This window comes from Drosophila kikkawai, chromosome 2L (genome assembly GCF_030179895.1).
Source record: "Drosophila kikkawai strain 14028-0561.14 chromosome 2L, DkikHiC1v2, whole genome shotgun sequence".
NCBI classification, from domain to species: domain Eukaryota; kingdom Metazoa; phylum Arthropoda; class Insecta; order Diptera; family Drosophilidae; genus Drosophila; species Drosophila kikkawai.
The window spans coordinates 25,506,528-25,524,310 of NC_091728.1; the positions used below are offsets into that span (position 1 = coordinate 25,506,528).

A 17,783-nucleotide genomic window follows, 5' to 3' on the forward strand; every position below is an offset into this window, starting at 1 on the left:
AACGAGAAGCGATTATAACACAAGACAAGATTCTCTGACATCATGCCAAGCTGAATTAATTCAACTTAAGATCACTTCTTCTTTGGCTTTGATTTGGATCTAGGGTTTTTGAAAATCACTTGCTTTTCGAGAACGCTTTTTCGAATATTTTCCGGGGGGGTTTTCCACGCGAGTTACAGGTGCTCAGAGTTCCGGAGTTCCTCGGACTACGGAATGGAACGGGGAACACATGCGAATGGCGAATTTTTTTTTGCGAATAATAATATAGAGGAAGCGTGAAATGTGTACGGCGGCGCGTCTCGACAACAACTAAAAGCGATCGGGCCAAGTTAAAACGCTTAAAGTGTGGCTTTGGCCAGGTGTTGAAGCCTCTGCCGGCGTCGACGTCGCTGCCTTTGTCTTGGCTGCTTTATTTCTGTTACAAGCGAGAACACAACACAAAATAGAAACGTTGAAACAAAGTGGAATTGGCACATGTGTTGTTGTTATTATTATTGCTCGCTGCTTGCGTTGGCGTTGTCGTCGGCGTCGATGTCAGAAGTTGGGCTTCGAATCGCGATCGTGCTGACAGCTGTGCGTGTCCATGTGTGTGTGAGTGTTGGTGTCGCTGCCATCCCCGTTATGGATTGCTGGCTTTGCTGCCTCAGTCGACGTCTCTGCGACCGCTGTTCCACCTGATTCTGCCGCCGCTGTTCTCTCGATGACGTATTTGCAACCAACACCTGTGTTTGTGGCGGCAACCATGGCAACGCCAACGCCAGCAGCGACGCCTACGCCAACGCATACGTACATACATATATGTAACGCAACAGCAGCAACAAGAAGAATTAAACAACAAAGAAGAGCAACGAAGCTTTAAATACCCTTGCAGATCCATAATTTTATGATATTTCAAAAGTTTTTAAAGTAGATATAAGATACAATCACAAAGATCCTAAAATGTTAACAATCGTATCTTTGCTTATACTTTCTAAATCTTTAAAATCCATAGAATAAGATTTTATTGTCTAATTTCTTTTTTGAATTACAGAAAACCTTATGGTTAAATGAATCCCAGTACAAATTCTTAAGCTTGACAAAATATGGAAATATCTTTAGGGTAATTAGTTTAGTCAAACTATAAAGGTAATACGGATGAGAGTTACCTTACGAATCTATAATAGGGGAGAGTGGGGAACCACTTTTTTTGTATTAACATTATTATGTCTGAACAATTCGACGTAAGGGTCTGCTGTATATAGAAATCTAAAAGAGCCCACATTCCTTGGAATATTAAATATTATGCAAAAATACTATCTTTTGTTTTGTAAAGTTTATTTGCTTTCCAAATTTAGTGTAGTGGTTCATCTATCCCCGTGGTTCACCTATCCCCACTCTCCCCTACCCTTCCTCGAATTCCCAGTAACCCTCCACCGAAAGCTAGAGTTTGGGGGAAAAAACGGAAGGAAAGGGGTTGAGTTACACAACACCGACTCCGAGTGTTCCCTCTCACATTCGCAATTTTGTTGTGGTAGCCACGCATTCAGCCGCAACCTCGGAGGTACGTCATCCCAGGTACTCAGAAGTACAAGAATACCAAGACGTAGAATATGATAATAACAATGGGAATTAGAAGGAGAAGTTGAGAAAGATGATGGAAAAGAACAGAACGTTAAAGGTACAGTACAAGAAAAAGAAGAAGTCGTCAAAACGGTAGTGGAATGTGACTAACAAGAGACGTAACAACAAGTTTTGATTAGAAAAAACAAAACAAAAAAAGGTAAAACACTAAAAATAGTCAAAGAATAAGGAGAAAAGAGAACTGCGATTCGGTATGACCCCATGGTATTTTTGGGTCTTCGCCATTTTAATTTAAATCTCATAAGACATCACGATCAACTCATTACATTGCATTACAGAGTGACCCAAAAACCCGGCAAAAACAGAAATGACCAATGATGTTAACAGGTTTACCTCGGCGAAGAACATACCACACCGGAAAGAGAGGGGAAAAAAGAAACTAGTGAAAAGGCAGGAAAAGAAGAACCACTTGCAGGAAAAGGTAAGAAATATATAAATGACTTGGTGTAGTCTTCTTGCGATGAAGATTGTATTACACAATTAACTAAAAACCCCATTAGTAATGGGTGACACATGATATGTGTGATTAAAAACTGAATAATAGATCCTTAAATCATATATGAGTCCAATCTTATCACAAAGATATATCTGAACTATTCTTGATTAATTTATCAATTAAAAAGCGTACCGATCCCTATCGAACCTCTGTGAAATATTGCACATATTTATATAATAGCCCCAAGGGTAGCACTAAATTATAATTAATGCAAATTAGCAACAATTACCGACACATTGCATGCATTTCCCCCATCAATCTCCGGCCAAATAAGGTGGCTCAGAGAACTATTGCACTTGCACTTCGAAAGTCCGACTCATTATTCGAGTGGGTGTCTTGAAATCTATATACGAGGCTGAGCTAACCAGACGGAAGTGCCTGCCTGTGATTCCCGATTGTGTGCAAGACACAAACACTCGACACACTCGCTCGCGTACTGCCAACATGGGTTAATTAGCATGTTACATGCCTTAAACCCCCCGGTGGCGATGCCCTATATGGAGTAAAAGGCAGCCACTACAGCTGGCCCGGCATATTTGCTGGCCATATTTATGTATGGGTAATAAATACTCTTAACTGCTGTCAGTTGTTTTTCGATTCACACACACTCTCGAATCGCTACAGTCAACACACATAGTAGACCCCACACCTTGAGGCCCCTCTGGAACTGTGCAACTAAATTGCAAATCTAATTAGCCGCTGCCACAGCAGCAGTAGTAGCAGCAGGGGGAGCAATGCACGGCGGGTAGGTACTGGTAAGTACTACTCGCACTCGTTGTATTGGACATATATGCTTATTAATACCGATATGATGCAACCCAGTAAACAAATGCCGCATTATGTTTGCCACTATTCGTAATTTGAGCAGCGTTTTGCACTTGAAATGTGTTGTTTGTGGTGGGAAAACAAAGTGGAACCAGTAGCTCTGTCAATGATCACTAACCCTGCGAGACTATCTTATCCTAGAGAATTTTAAATCGTCAAAAAGTGTAATCAAGCCTGTGTTCTAGCCTCGGATGTATGTTATCATAGAAGTATATATAATGAAAACAAATAATAATATCAATAATAATAATAATGACAATAATATTTCAACTAATCTAAATTATATCGAAATTGTAAGCTATTGTTAAATGTCCGCCTTTGGGTTGCTATAATTCCCAATGTGTTCTAGCTTTGCATATATACTAAATATATACAAATAATAAAATAAATCAATTTTGAAAATTTAAATTGTGACTAATATACTTCACCTATAAAGTATAATACCCAATCTTTTCTATTCTCCTAACTTGAAGAAACTAAGTTAAATTAGTTTCTCCTTAAATGTGATTATAGAATTGTTAACTGTTCACCCCCATGTTCTAGTTATTACCCTAAAGACACCGAACGGAACTAGTGGGTGAGTGTCGAAGCAACGTAGGTGTCACGCCAAATACGTCCAGCATTCCTTGGGATATCACCGTGTGGGCTCATCATCAATATCGGCAGCTAGCAAAGTATTTACCTGACCCGCTCGCTGTAATTTGTAATTTCATCCACATACTTGAAATATATAGCTATCTGCTGGTGGTGTGTGTCCATTGAAAATTAATTACGAGTCATTTGAAACACGCTTACACGCTTGTAAACGTTCGTCAAGTGCAAACAACTATTCTCGATTTTGACAGCAGCAGCAGATCTTGACGGATTTGCATACCTTCGAAAGAGATGGCAAGTCATTACCTTATTTGAGCATGGGCCAGCTATCGATTTATTAATGAAACTCTGTTTGTTTTTATCTGCGATGGCTATAGATAGATTTCGACACTCGGACGAGGTCCAGATCGAGATCGAGATCGAGATCTCGGCGAAGCAACCCACACACCACACCGAAAGCTATTCAAAAATTCAGTCATCAATGTCATAAATTGAGTCAAATAAGTGCATCGGTTATTGTTGTTTTTAGTGTTCTTGTGGATTTGTTGCTGCTTTTGTTGTTAGCATTCCATTTTGGCCATTTGACGAGCTCCACAGCCACAGCTGGTCGAGTTCGGTGCCTGCGTTGAAGTCTTTCATTTCGACAGTGGCAAGAATCTCTGGCTGAGGGATCGCTGATGTCATGGACACAGGCAGGGGCACAAACAAATCAACATCTCGTCTTTTATTCCACCTGATTTTTATAAAGTAATTCTCGTTATTGTCTCTGCCGCCGTTCCCCACCTGCCATTGGCATTGAATTTATTGTAACACATACCGTGGCGTATTATAATAAATCAAATGCCACAAACAGAAATCCCCAGCGAAAAAATAATAATCTTTTCAACTTCGAACGATGACGTGAGAATATGTCTGGTCTTTCGACCATTCAATCCATTGTACCTATGTACGAACGAGGAGTAGTATTTTTGGCTTTCTTTCGAGGCGTTACTTTTCATGCCTGGGCGCCCTGGCTAAACATCAAGTTGGTTATGGCATCTTGGCCAAATATAAACGGCCGGCACACATATCCGCACCACTCCTCTAACTGGGAGAGTTGTTGGAGGAATAGCTGCCCGCCAACTAACGAGCAATGAAAAATGGCAAATTGTTCGGAAAATTATCTTGATGCCTCCCCATAATGAAAACGTTTGTCAGAATAATTCGACACACAGATCTCGACGATTCGGCACACCGTGTCCCCTTGGGGGACTCCGGCGTTGTTGTCCGGAGCAATTTATTATTTAAATTTAGCAATTGAGCCGGCTTAGGAAGTTTACGTGGCAGCCGCAAGGTTATGCCAAGATTTGTGGCTCTCGATAGGGCGCTAAAAGGGTACTGAAAGCATTAAATCGCGTAACACATGAGCCAGATAAAATAAATTATAAGCCACATTAAAATGTATAAAAGTGAGTAGTAGTTACGTAGTTAGAGCTTAAAAATATGTCCCCCGCTGCCGGTAAAAACTACTACTACGCTGCGAAGTTGTATTTAGTTTTTTGCAGTTTCTAATTTTAATAAGTCAGTTTCGCTAATAGTCAAAACAAGCTTTTTGAAATAGACATTATCGTGTTCAATAAATAGTTATAGGCTAGCTTTTCTTTCAACCAGTTAACCATAATTTATCTGTTAAAACCAACTTAATTTATTTCTGTTTTGTAGGGCTCGTGTAAAACTAGTAATAATTAAGTTAAAAGGTGTCATAAATATGCACTCGTAAGCCCATTGAAGAGCTCTAGGAAAATGCTGTGGGGAACTCGGCTTTTATGTCTCAAGTAAAAGGGTAACGTCACTGATTGATTGCCTTGTTTTGGTTGTTGCAATTGTTGCTGTGGTTGGTTCATAGATCAAATCGATTTGCTTGAACAATTTATAACTTAATTACAAGCCAAGCAGCGTTACAAACTGCCGCCGGCTGCCGTTTTAGAAAATTGTACCAGCTCTCGCAAACTAATAATATTGTTATTATTTCGCTTCGCTCTCAGCTGTCTTTAGAGGTTGACCCACAAAAGACACTGATACGCCGATCACTGGTCATTAATTGAATATACAAAACAACTTGTAACACCCGAATGGAAATAGGAATTATGTCATAATTGCAAGATGTCGATTACGATTTCGCTTTCGATTTGGATAACTGAAAATTAAACGAGGCTGAGAACAGCGCTGCAAGTCAATTTCATTTGGTATGCAAAACAAGAAATATCCTTTTAAGTCGAGAGCAGTCGCCTTTGGCGTTGGAATTTGCATAATTTTTTGCCAATGTTTGTCCCACGAAATCGAAATGTGTATAAATATGTGTAAGATCGGATGACATCAGACACCCGCAACAAACAACTGCAGCGGCGCAGCAGAAATATACATAAATCCTTGGCGGCAGACAAGAAATAATGAATAAGACAGAAAACAGTAAGTGACGCGCGATTGAGTTTCACATTGTCAAGTGATTTACAATTCGTTCGTTCGCCTCAATCGAATCGAGCGCCATTTGGCAGCCTCCGTTGTTGCGTGTTGCCTCTGCCTCATGGTCGGTGAACTGGCAGCATCATTGAGCATTTATGTGCGCCATCGATCAAGTCGCAGTCGCAGGCGAAGTCGAAGCCAAGCCGCAGCTACAGCGACACATCCACATCCAGCAGCGACTCGAAAATGCATCTGGGTTCGTCGCGAATTACGAAATATCCAAGCTAGTTACTGTTGACACACATACTGCGGAAATGTATCTCCTCGATGAGTCAGTGACGAATAAGATTCAAGCTCGTGCCCCAGATTTGACAGCGATTTTTGAAGTATTTTTATACCCTTGCAGGGTATTATAATTTCAGTCAGAAGTTTGCAACGCAGTGAAGGAGACGTTTCCGACCCTATAAAGTATATATATTCTTGATCAGCATCAACAGCCGAGTCGATCTAGCCATGTCCGTCTGTCCATCTGTCCGTCTGTCCGTCTGTCCGTCTGTCTGTTTCTACGCAAACTAGTCCCTCAGTTTTAAAGCTATCTGAATGAAACTTTGCATATAGTCTTCTATATACTCTCACTGCTATATATGTCGGAACGGGTCGGATCGGACGACTATATCATATAGCTGTCATACAAATGTTCGATAAATTTTTAGAAAAAAAATTATAACTTGGCTGTTTTTCAATATTTTTGCATCATTTTTGAGATATAGCCATTTTATATTATTACAGAATTTTGGTACAAATTTTATGAAAATCGGACGACTATATCTTATAGCTGCCATAGGAACGATCGGAAAAAGAATAGGAAAAAAATTATAACTTTGTTGTTTTTCAACATATTCTTATCTACTTTTAGATATAAGCTTCTTTTATTATTTCAGAATTTTGGTAAAATTTTTATGAAAATCGGACAACTATATCATATAGCTGTCATATAAACGATCTGTAAATGTGGAGAAAATGTAAAGCTGGGAATGTAAAACCTTAACTGTCAAACTGTAAACATAATAAGTAAAAGTAAAATGTAATGAAACTCTGTTTTGTGAGTGTTTTCAGCATTTAAATTTATAATATAAACATCAAAACCAATCTGCAAGGGTATACAAACTTCGGTGTGCCGAAGTTAGCTTCCCTTCTTGTTAAATTTAAAATAAATTATTTGCACTTCAAGTTTTTTTCCAGAGCACAACATAATATTCTCCCCCTTCTGAGACGAACATTATATTGACTTCCAAGTTTATTTTATATGAAACAAAATCCGCAAATCCTTGTGGTGTTTATGTTGTTACTGTTGAGATAATAAATTCCGATTGTAGTGTTTGGTTTTAAAATGCAACCCCATGCTAGCCAGCTTGCCTTGCCGCACAGCCTGTTGTTGTGTAGGTGGCCAAAACCACTCCTCCTCCGTACTCCGTGCTTCGTCCGATCCGGCGGCTTAAAAGCCAACTCGCGGCCTTGCTGCCGACGAACTGTAGCACAGCCAGCCGAGATCTGTAGCTATGTGTTATGTGTGTCAGTCAGTCGGCGCGGCGGCGGTGGCAAAGAGAAGGCAATCGAGTTGCCTTAAAAGGCAGCGCCGCGTTCGCCAAAAATTCAGAGGTACACCGAGTGCGAGTAGATCGCGTAGCCTGTAGCGTGTCAAGACTGTAGCTGTGTGGGCTCAATGAATCGATGAAACGCCAAGACGCCGAACGCCCAAATGAAAACAAGAGCCCGACTCTAGACCGGGGGGTCACCTTCAGCGGTACGTGGGCGGCGCGTTGCGCAGCCTCGTTGACTTTGAATCGCTGCCCACCCAGAGCCAGCAGAGGCAGCGCGCCCACAGCTTTGCTCCAATTGCTCAATCAATACAGACTATGTATGATGCATTAAGCCACTCACCTGGAAGTGCAATATAATGGTCCAGATCAGACCCAGCGTCAGCTTGGGATTGCCATCGACAATGTCCTCGGCGCGTATGTTGACCAGCTTGATCTTCTTGTAGCGCAGAAAGTCCAGTGCCATTTGTGCATTCTGCAGCATGTGGAAACGCATTTTACCCTTCTCGCGTGGCTGTTGGAATATCAAGTGAAAATCGTGTAAGTAAAAACGTCGAGAGAGCGTGACAAAACTGCTAAGAAATCAATTGAAGAAAGGCCACAACTGCGGCAGCAACAACTTACCAGGTGTTCGCCAGATAGCACCTCCAGGAGTGAAAGTAAATTGTGACCATCGCGCAGATCTTCAAACAAGTCCACCACACGACGATTGGCCTGCAGGTTGGTTGGGGGAGGATTTTGGAGGTTGAAAGTGAATTCAATGTGGTCAATAAATTAGAGAGTAAAATTAAAAGGGAAAAAACCATGCAAACAAACAAAAACAACTCAAAACTTGCTCAATGCTGAATAGCTAAGTAAATTAATAATGTTGGACTTTAATGGCCCCAGGATAAGCATAATAAAAACTCAACAAGACAACATTAAAACATGAAAACTCATTTCGTGTGGGAAATGTTTAAATTACGACTTTCGACTCGACTTACGGACTGAGAACAACAGGGTATGCCATTTGTGGTAACACAAACATGTAGCATAGTATAGGTCTGAAAATCGAAGGAATATCAGTTGGCTAAAGTCTCAAAAAATCTATTAAATTTAATGTTTACTGCTAAATACCTTGGCATACTTCCAATGCTGCTTGTAAGGAGGGGAAAAGAAATTATGATACCTTTTAGATCTACACATCTAACCATATTTCATACATTTCAACAGAGTTTTATTTTTGTTTGTGCAGCGCCATATAAAGCTCTGATATCTGATGCCACGCTCATTTAACTTACCTTTTTCAGATGTTTGTTAACCCATTTTGTGAAAGTCTTCTTCTGAATGGCATCGCGTTCATCTAAAGGTGGAATTTGGTAGAAAAAGAGATCACATATTAGTATAAATTCAAAAGAAAAATCCCAAACTAGATTTAGATTAAATATTCAAAAATCATGCAAAGCCTGAGAAGTTTTGTGCCGAAAGAAGACTCTGCCCATGTCTTGTATGGCGTCACCCATCACTAATTGAGAAGTGAATATTTTATGTTAACCCTGCTCAATACTCAAAAACTGAAATAAAACGCCCACAATCGTAGGCGGGCATAACAAAGTTATTAATTTACCGCATAGATTATTTCTAGATATTTTGGCAATGATTTCTGGCCGTTTTCAAGTGCGGGCGTTGAATAATCAGGCCTAGGGCCTTAATTAACTTGTTTGAACAAATGTTTCCACCGTTGCTAATTAATGGTTTATTAAAGTTTGTGCTGAGGGTGTGATTTCTCAGCTCGTAACCCTCTCCCTGCCACCCCCTATCGGTGTTTTTCGATTTTCAGGGCCTTCGTAAACTTTGGTCAATGTTTTCTTTCGCCTGATAAATACGAACAAAAAATCGATAAGAAGCGGTAGGAAGAGGGAGTTAGCTTTGATTTGTTGCTCTGACACATGACGTGAGTGTGTAGCAGTGTGGGAATAACCCATCGGATAGATAAGCTAATGGTCATGTTCCCATCCGAAACTTTCGGCACAGAACCCCCAAGTATTTCCGATTTGTTAGACAATTTTGCGGCAATTAGTGAGGTAAGAGAATATGAACTCTTTGGGGCTGATAACTCCATGCAGGCATAAAAGGTATTGCAATGATACTTTATTTTCAATTAAATCCCCTCTTTTGCTTTTCGTTCCATTATCTAATCAGGGGAGAACAAAGAAGACGGGTTTTGCAGAGCCATAAAAAGACTCAATCGCACAACGTCTCAAGTCTATTGTAAATGTATTAAATCGGTTGATAAACCCGATAAATTCGAGTGTCAAGCAAATAAAACAATAAACGTAGTAAAGACAGAACAAATAAAAAAAAACCAAGTCATATAACGAACAACTCAAAGCAGAAGCTAAAAAGCAAAACAAAAGCGCTAAAAGATAAAAAAAAGGTGTAAGGCAGAGTGTCAGAGGACCCCTGAGTACACTGAGTAACGATCCAACCAGTTTAATTCTCTTTCCTTCAATTTCTCACTCTCTTAAACTATGTGAAAAAAAAAACATGGTAACGAAGCCCAAATGCCCTTGGAAAAGATATTACTATAAATCGCAAGGTACATTAGGCCCCCATTTGAAAGTACTTAATCTTTTTTGGCGACAATAAGTCTAACGAGCTGAAAATTAACCTAGTTATGGTCAACAATGGCATCGTGTTTACTGATAAACAATTTGTAGAAGAGATAGACCAAAACTAATTGGCAAATACGTGATGGATCGACTAGCAGAATTGATGGTAAACATTTTCTGGTAAATCTTAAGTGACGGTATGCACATACATACGTAGTAAAAGCTCCTTTGACCTCTTGGACGGACAAGGTTCTTAGAAAGTGTGATTTGAGAAACATCTCTGCTTTATCGAATATAATAAAAAAAATTCTTGAGTCATTATTTCCTTTAATATTATAACAGAAACTTGATTCTGGAAATATATAAGCTTAATTCCAGGAACTAATATTCAATCCAACTTATTAGTAATTATGAATCACACGATATAAAAAAATATTGAAGCTGTTTCAGCTAAAAGATTGTCAAACAATTTCTGATGAATCACAAGCAGTTCCAGCAACCTTCAATACCCTTTAAGCTAACTATTTTCTTACTCTTCAGGTACACAAGAACAGAAGATAAGCCCGACTCCCGACTCTCTCTCCGATCGTGAACTTGTTCCAATAGCCCGCTGACTCATCTGTTTGCCATTCTCCATTCAGGCGGAGATTCAACCAAGATCAAGATGATGATGCCCATTAAATATCCCATTCATTGAGCGACCCAAGAGGAATCTTTCCGCAATAATCTTTCTGCACGATTGCATGCAAAAAGTTAACGCGACTTTGTCGTAATCCGGCTTATTTTTATCTTCCTCTGAGCCAGGCCAAGAACAACACAGAAGAGTTCATAAATATTCACACAAATAATGATTGTGCAAAGGTGTACGACTTTGGTCGGCACAAATACCACTTGGAATACCATAGGTACAGGTACACACACACAGGTACACTACACTATCAGGGGAACTTGTATTCGTATGGGGTTTAAGTTTGGAGAGCGCGTGATGATGTCACGTTCTAAGTTGAACGTTTTCGACGATTAAACGTTCGTTAAGTTGTTGCTGTTGCCTTTACTGTTTTGGGAGCAGAAGAGTTCGGAGCAGAGCAGCTTATTTGATATTTGTTAATGTTTATTTTTGCATTTAGTCATTGTCATTGATTAGCACGCTTAAAGTAGAAATGTGGCCCAAAAGTTTTTCAATTGTTGCTTTTTTTTATTATTTTTTATGAAGGCCGTTCGGTTCATCGGGGAGATAAGGGAGTTTCACGCATTTGCCCGATATAAACTATGAACTCACTACAGGGAAATGCACTTCTAAAGCGGAATTCGAGTTATTTTTTCATATCTCCAATAATAATAATGAAGGGGAGGGAGGGAGAAACCAACGAAATTCCAAGCTAACGGCGCCAGCAAATTAGTGTCAGGCAATCGAAAACGTATAACAATCAGCATAAAAAGCCAATATAAATGTTTACAAAAGTCAATAAGCATAAACCCGTTTGGTGTTTTTTTTTTTCGTCGCCGACTGGACAAATGAGTTCACTTCGAAATTCGTGGAATTCTGAGTAAAAAATTTGTTAATTTGCCAAGACAGTTTCGGGTATCGGAATGGCCGAGAGGATCGGGTTCCGTCACATCCATCTAGAACGTTAGTCACCCTATTTATTCAGCGGTTTCTTAGGGGTGCGAATTGACCTTTAATGAACAATCTACCTTATAAATATAGTTAAGCTCAAGGTCGGGATGGGCAGACATTTATTTGAAGACCATTTGATGTGCCAAGAAAGGTGCGAACGCGGAGCAATGTCTGCAAAAGTGTTTGCCCAAGAAGTGTCAACAAAATTATTTGGTGATTGTCGGAATTTTGTCGTAACTATATATACTCCTGCCTATATCTATATCATTTGACAGATAAGGCCTTGAAAAATCCGCAATGTCAACACCTACCGAACGAATTGCATTGCGAAAAAGTGAGGTAATTTATTCGTGTGTGGTTATTATTTTTAAATGCCATATCTTTATGCATAACTTAACTTTGTTTGTTCTTGGAGATCTATTTCAAATTCCATTGGCTTAGCTCGTCTTTGCATAAATTCTGCCGAAAAGCCTTAACCAGTTGGGAAGATTTAAGCTCACAAATATTTGCTTCTAAACTTCTATGGACTCTGAGCGAGTATTTAAAGAGTGTTCGTTTTTAGTTGCCGTCACGACCTTGACCCTTTATAATTTGCTCCCAAGCTCCGCTTCCGTCATTTATAATCGTGGAAAACATGTTTTCGCGCGGGAGAAGGGGTTAAGCCAAGTTAGTTAAGCTCCGAAACATATACAAGTATATATGAAACCGCGACGGATTCATAATTGAAATTCACGCAAACAAGGTACAAGCTGAGCGCGAACTTGAAATGCAAATGATTTCCGCTCGGGCAATTAATAAATCTTTGTTAGAGTCAACAACAAGGAACTGGAACAGAACGGCATGCCTGGTTGAAGAGATCCTTCTCGCCCACTTACGCATTATGTCCCAATCTTCTATAAAATGATCCCAAATGGACATGCTACCTTTGAACTGGGTGAGGGCATCCTCGTAGCCGCCCTGCGGCTGTGCCTGAGTCGACGAGTGCTTGGCCTTTTTGGGGGCCGCCGGACTGGACCCGGTCTCGTACAGCGGCGAGGATGCACTGCCCGTCGCCGAGTGACGATGGTGCTGGTGCTGGTGATGATGACTGTGGTGGTGGTTGTTGCTGTACAGCTCTCGATCTCTCTGCTCCCTCTGCACTTGGTGGTACTCCAGTGTGCCATTGTTGCTACCAGCTCCCGCCGCACCCGGGGAAATGGAGATTCGTGCCGGCGACTGACTGCTACTGGTGGCATGATGGTAGCTTTGATGATGGTGCGTCGTCTGGCGCGAGCTGCTCCGCTTCATCGAGTTGGTGGTGGCCTGCTGGTGGCCATGCTCGTTCTGCTGCTCGTTGGGATCGAAGCCCAGGCGGTCTTTATAGTAGGAATGCGATGTCATCTTGCGGGTGGCACATTAAGAGACTCAGATACACGCACACAAACACCGGGCACTCTACAACTTTCGCAGAAAGCTCTTTGATTTCTTGAGATATTTAGCACGTTTCAGAGTTTATGTTTGTTTGATGGCACTTTGTGATTTTGTTTTATTGCTCACAATCGACGAATGGCTGCTCCGCTGCTGCTCGGCTGTTCGGTTGGCTGGAGCTGAAGTTGGAGTTGGGTTGACGAATTTAAATTTAAATACGAGTGTATGCATATATTTGCACACTTAATTTAGCTGCGATGATTCAGGCCCGCGTTTCGCGTACTTGAACGTGAAATCACCAGGGAACAGCGATCGCAAATGCTTTGTAATTAGCGGGCTACCAAAGAGGAATGCACTGACACTAAACTAAATTTAAGTAAAAGTTCTCGTCGAGGAAATCGGCTATCTGCACATGAAAAAAACTTAATTACCAGCGGATTTTAAATACCCTTTTTTAGTTCCTTAAAGTAACTTGATAACTATTAAGAACTATTAAAATGACAAAGTACAATTTACTTCTATTTATCGGTCTTATTTATTGCATCTTTAAGTGTTAGTAGCCACCAAAGTGTTACAGATTAAAGCCTTTTTATTATTTTTTTTACTTTTAACCAATTTTAAACTTTTTAAACATTTTTTTATTAACTTTCTTCCTCGTGGAGACAAGATGCGTTCTTTCCTATATAAACTGATGTATTTGGCTTTATGTTTTGCGCGTTGCCGGCATTTTGTTCCAATTGGCTGGTGGCCAAAAGAAAACGTGCTAGCGCGAAATGTATCTAGCAGATACACTGGCGTACATGGTGCATTTGTCGCCAAGGGGCGAACGAACTGACGACGCCATCTAGCCGACAGTTACAGATACAGATACAAATACTGAGATACAATGGGAGAAGGGCGTGCGCGATCACTTTTACCCCGCCGCAGTCGCCGGCAGCCAAATTGAAATTTATAAAGATAAATTGAAACTGAATTCGGACGCAGCTGCTGCACACACAAAGCTCAAGTAAAAGCGAGCACTTAAATCATTTCATTCCGTGTCCGCTTTTTAAATTTATTTCTGCAATCTTCACAATGACAAAACTGCTCGGCGATCCCAACTTTTTTCGTGTACTTTCATTCGCCGAAAGAGAAATATAATGGTGTTTTTTGCTTCATTTTGTATTCTGTGGGATCTATTTGTGCCCTGATTTGAGAGTTATTTTTTGTGGGTGATTCCATTGAATTCATGAGGTCAGCTTGGAGCTGGCTGTAGTTTCTGGCTCGGACTCGCTGCGGCTCGTAAGCGCAATAAGTATAAATAAATAAATAAATGCCCCGACACGCAACCAGCTGCGGGCCCAGGAGACGGGCTGTCGCTCTGATTAGATACGAATAAAATTATATATACCTCTGCACATATGTAGATATGAACAGACACATTTCATTCGCTCTCCCAACTAATTTTTCATTGAGAGTTTTTTATGATTTTTTTCCATACTGTCAAAGCTTGCAGCGCAATAAAGAAAGTGTTTGTGCGTTGATACAGGCTTGTCCGTATGTCCGTCTTGTCCGCCAATTTAGTTTATATTCGATTTACCCATTCATTTTCAAAGCTAACAAAACGAAAAGTTTTTTAGATGCTTCATTTTGTGTGTAAGTAGCGTATCCCTAATAATTTGGTATGTCTGTTGATCTAAAATTTTCGAAAAGTTTTTCATATATACCATAGAAAATATCTAAACATTTTGAATTATTCATCCTCTTGATATTCGGAACTATTTTCTAAAACTAAAATTTTTGTTAATAATTTTTTTGTCTCTCGCTATCTTTTCGTTTATTATTTGCAAACTAAAGAGTATAAATGATTCGTCTTTCTAAAACTAGCTTCCTTTCTCGTATATTTTTTCAACTTGTTTGCATTGTCTGCCAAACGTTTTCAATTTATTTATGTAAATGCTGGGCGGAACGTAGCTTCAAGACAAAACACAAACATTTTCCGCCCCGACTTTTTTTTTTTGGGAACTTTTACTTGAATATTAGTTTCGGTGATTTCCTTGGCTAAGTTGTTTTTTAGTGCAAATCTTTGGGTTTTCATGGTTTTGTTTATTTTCCGAAGTCAACAGTTTTTTATGCTCTTGCATCTTTCACTTTGCTGCAAGTGGCTTTCAATAATTTTCACTCATATTTTTGTTGCTTGTTATTGTTTTGTTATTTTTGTTGTTGTTTGCTGGCTGACGGCTGCTTGTTCCGTGTGCATTTTTCCATTCACATGCAAAATTTCACACAATAAACTCATGGAAAATATTTCTTCACATTTCGCCACTGTCTGAACTTGGCTTTTTGCCTCTCTCTTTCTACGGGCCTTCTCCTCCCCCGACCACCTTTTCGTGGCACAGTTATGCGAGCTGTTGCATTTTCTCTCCTCTCTCGCTGCTCTAAGCCAGGTTTAAATGCAAGAGCCAGAGTTAAGTATGCCTGGCATGCCGAGGAAACTATCTTTTGAGAACGAACTACAGGTAGATCGTGAGAGAGAGAGAGAACAAATGAGGAAAAGAGGAGGGAGAACAATTGATACACAGAGAAAATGAGTTTGTTTATTCTAAAATTCTAAATTATTTAAATCAGTTTTAATTTAGAAAATATAATTTTAGAAATCTTTAAATTAATTTGTTGTACTTATATATAAAACAGTCAAATTATTTTCTAAGATTCTTAATAAAAAATCCATAATTTTTGTCTGTGTATCAAGTGCATGCGTTTGGCATGACTAATTTGTCTTTGGAAATACAAACCCAATTGAAAAACAAACTACATACACGCCGGACTTTGTGGATTTTGTGCGTGTGCAACGATAAAAAAAATCGGGGACCAGACCAGATCGCCCCTAAAGAGCAATTCAAGCTCACCAAAAACTAAGAAAAAAATATATACGAAAAAATCGGACAAAACTGGTTATTGAATGAAAAGCCAGACAACAAAAACAGCAGCAGAAAAATGTGCAAAAACAACAACGCACAACTAAGAAGAAGTTGGGAGAAGTTGAAATTTCTTGAACTGGGTTTGGGTTTGGTTCTGGTTTCTTCTTTTTTTTTTTTTTTTGGCAAATATTTAGAAAATGCAACACAGCTGCTTCTTTATGGCAGGGGAAGAAAATTCGGCGGCGAGAATAGTCCTGGCTCTGAGTTCTTATTCTCAGTTTATTTTCCATTCCATTTATTATTTCCTTTTGCTGGCGACGTCGGTTTATTTAGGACGATAACAAGCGGCGGTCATTCATTCAGTCACTTGTTTATTTTTATAGTGTTTTTTTCACGTTGTCGCCTTCGGTTTTCGCTGCTTAACATTTTCACACTAAAGATAAACGCGGCTTTTTTGTTGTTTTCTGATTACGCCTGCTGACTGACTGAGTGCTGTTCCTCCAATATTCCTGAGTATTTTCGAATTAACAGTTCGTTTTTTGCACTCAAAGAAGACACTGGCACTCGACACACACTCGGATTCTTCTGCTTCAGCCTTCCGCTTCTCACTTTTAGGGCCAAGTTAGACAAACGCGTTGCGTTCGTTAACTGCGCGCGAGAGTGTGTGCGTTAACAAATTGTTGTTGCTGCCACACACCGCACACTCATATGGACACAACGCACACACACACTGAATCACTGGTAAGAGAATCTCGTTCTTTCAGGAGAAACAGAAGCCCAACCGCTCGGTATCGTGGTTCAAATTTGACTGAGCGCGCCCAAGACGATTCACTTCACTTCGGTTCGGTTGCGCGCCAGCTAAGAGAGCGCACTGTGGTGAGAGTGGGAGCGCAAGGTATGAATGAGTGAGTGTGAGTGAGCGAAGCAGGTGTACTCTGCCGTTGCACAGTGGGTGGAATGGCCGATCGAGCGTCATTTCAGATAGAATTGAAAAGTATGATTTGGTGTTGAATATTCTGCTCTGCATTTTAAGCGGTGAGCATTGAGACTATGTTTCAGCTAGAGCTGGATTTTTCATAAATGATTGGATAAGAACGGGTTGATAATTAAACTGTTCAAATTAGTAAAGTTATTAAAAGAGATAATCATCTATGGTAAGTGTCAAAGAAAGGTTGAATTATAAACTTCTTAACTACTTATGAGCCAATATTGGTCAACAAGTGAGTAATACAAGCGAGTTGACATATTTGATATGAAATGAATATGGGATCGGCTGTTTCGCCCACTGTGCGCTGGCTCAACTGACTGCGTGGCCGCTTGTGTGGGAAGAGCTCAGGCGGCTATTGAGTGGAGGTGCCGCAGCCGGAAGAGCAGAACCACTAACTAAGCAAATTGAGAAGAGCGGAACGTCGGCAACGATCAGCAGCAGCTCTTTTGAGTGCGACTTGAAGCTCAGGCCGCCGTATGAATGACCAAAATTGTCGCTCTGACCGACGAGCCTGTTGAGTAGGTGCACAGCGAGAAATTGAAGACGTAAAATATAACAACAATAAGATGGTGTCAAGATTTATGTGGAATAAATTCTCTGGACTAGACCTCCAATCAGCGAATAAAAGTTTAATTATCAAACATATATAATTACATAATTAAACACTACTTAAAATTTTTATATTCTCAATGCCCAAAATCACA

The 17,783-nt window shown here is 40.1% G+C and overlaps 3 protein-coding genes across 28 annotated transcripts in view; 2 read left to right on the forward strand and 1 right to left on the reverse strand.

The window, feature by feature from the left end:
* The window catches only part of shot (dystonin-like protein short stop), a 99,589-nt gene that overhangs the window by 45,986 nt on the left and 35,820 nt on the right, over positions 1-17,783 (reverse strand). For 17 of the 24 annotated variants that reach the window (XR_011444414.1, XM_017174186.3, XM_070283679.1 and 14 more), the window contains exons 1-5: positions 16,701-16,883; positions 12,708-13,370; positions 8,856-8,917; positions 8,200-8,289; positions 7,919-8,089 (exon numbers count right to left, since the gene is read on the reverse strand). Coding sequence is in view for 23 of the 24 variants with exons in the window: in XM_017174186.3 (XP_017029675.1) it covers positions 7,919-8,089; positions 8,200-8,289; positions 8,856-8,917; positions 12,708-13,164 (780 nt within the window). In the remaining variant the exon portion in view is untranslated. Of the gene's footprint in view, positions 1-7,918; positions 8,090-8,199; positions 8,290-8,855; positions 8,918-12,707; positions 13,371-16,700; positions 16,884-17,783 lie in introns of those variants that run through there. The other 7 variants (XM_070283623.1, XM_070283624.1, XM_070283668.1 and 4 more) reach the window with 1 other exon arrangement.
* LOC108071384 (uncharacterized) overlaps positions 1-17,783 on the forward strand; it is a 124,393-nt gene that overhangs the window by 37,663 nt on the left and 68,947 nt on the right. Inside the window, exon 2 of one of the 2 annotated variants that reach the window (XM_070283707.1) lies at positions 1,899-2,041. The exons of the other annotated variant lie outside the window; for it this stretch is intronic. Within the exon in view, the coding sequence (XP_070139808.1) occupies positions 1,928-2,041 (114 nt within the window). The 5' untranslated portion in view covers positions 1,899-1,927. The remainder of the gene's footprint in view (positions 1-1,898; positions 2,042-17,783) is intronic. 2 annotated transcript variants of the gene reach the window in all.
* Positions 1-17,783, forward strand: part of LOC121501831 (transmembrane protein 164) — a 131,081-nt gene that overhangs the window by 37,647 nt on the left and 75,651 nt on the right. The window contains exon 1 of one of the 2 annotated variants that reach the window (XM_070283704.1): positions 1,928-2,041. The exons of the other annotated variant lie outside the window; for it this stretch is intronic. The gene's annotated coding sequence lies outside the window, so the exon portion shown is untranslated. Of the gene's footprint in view, positions 1-1,927; positions 2,042-17,783 lie in introns of those variants that run through there. 2 annotated transcript variants of the gene reach the window in all.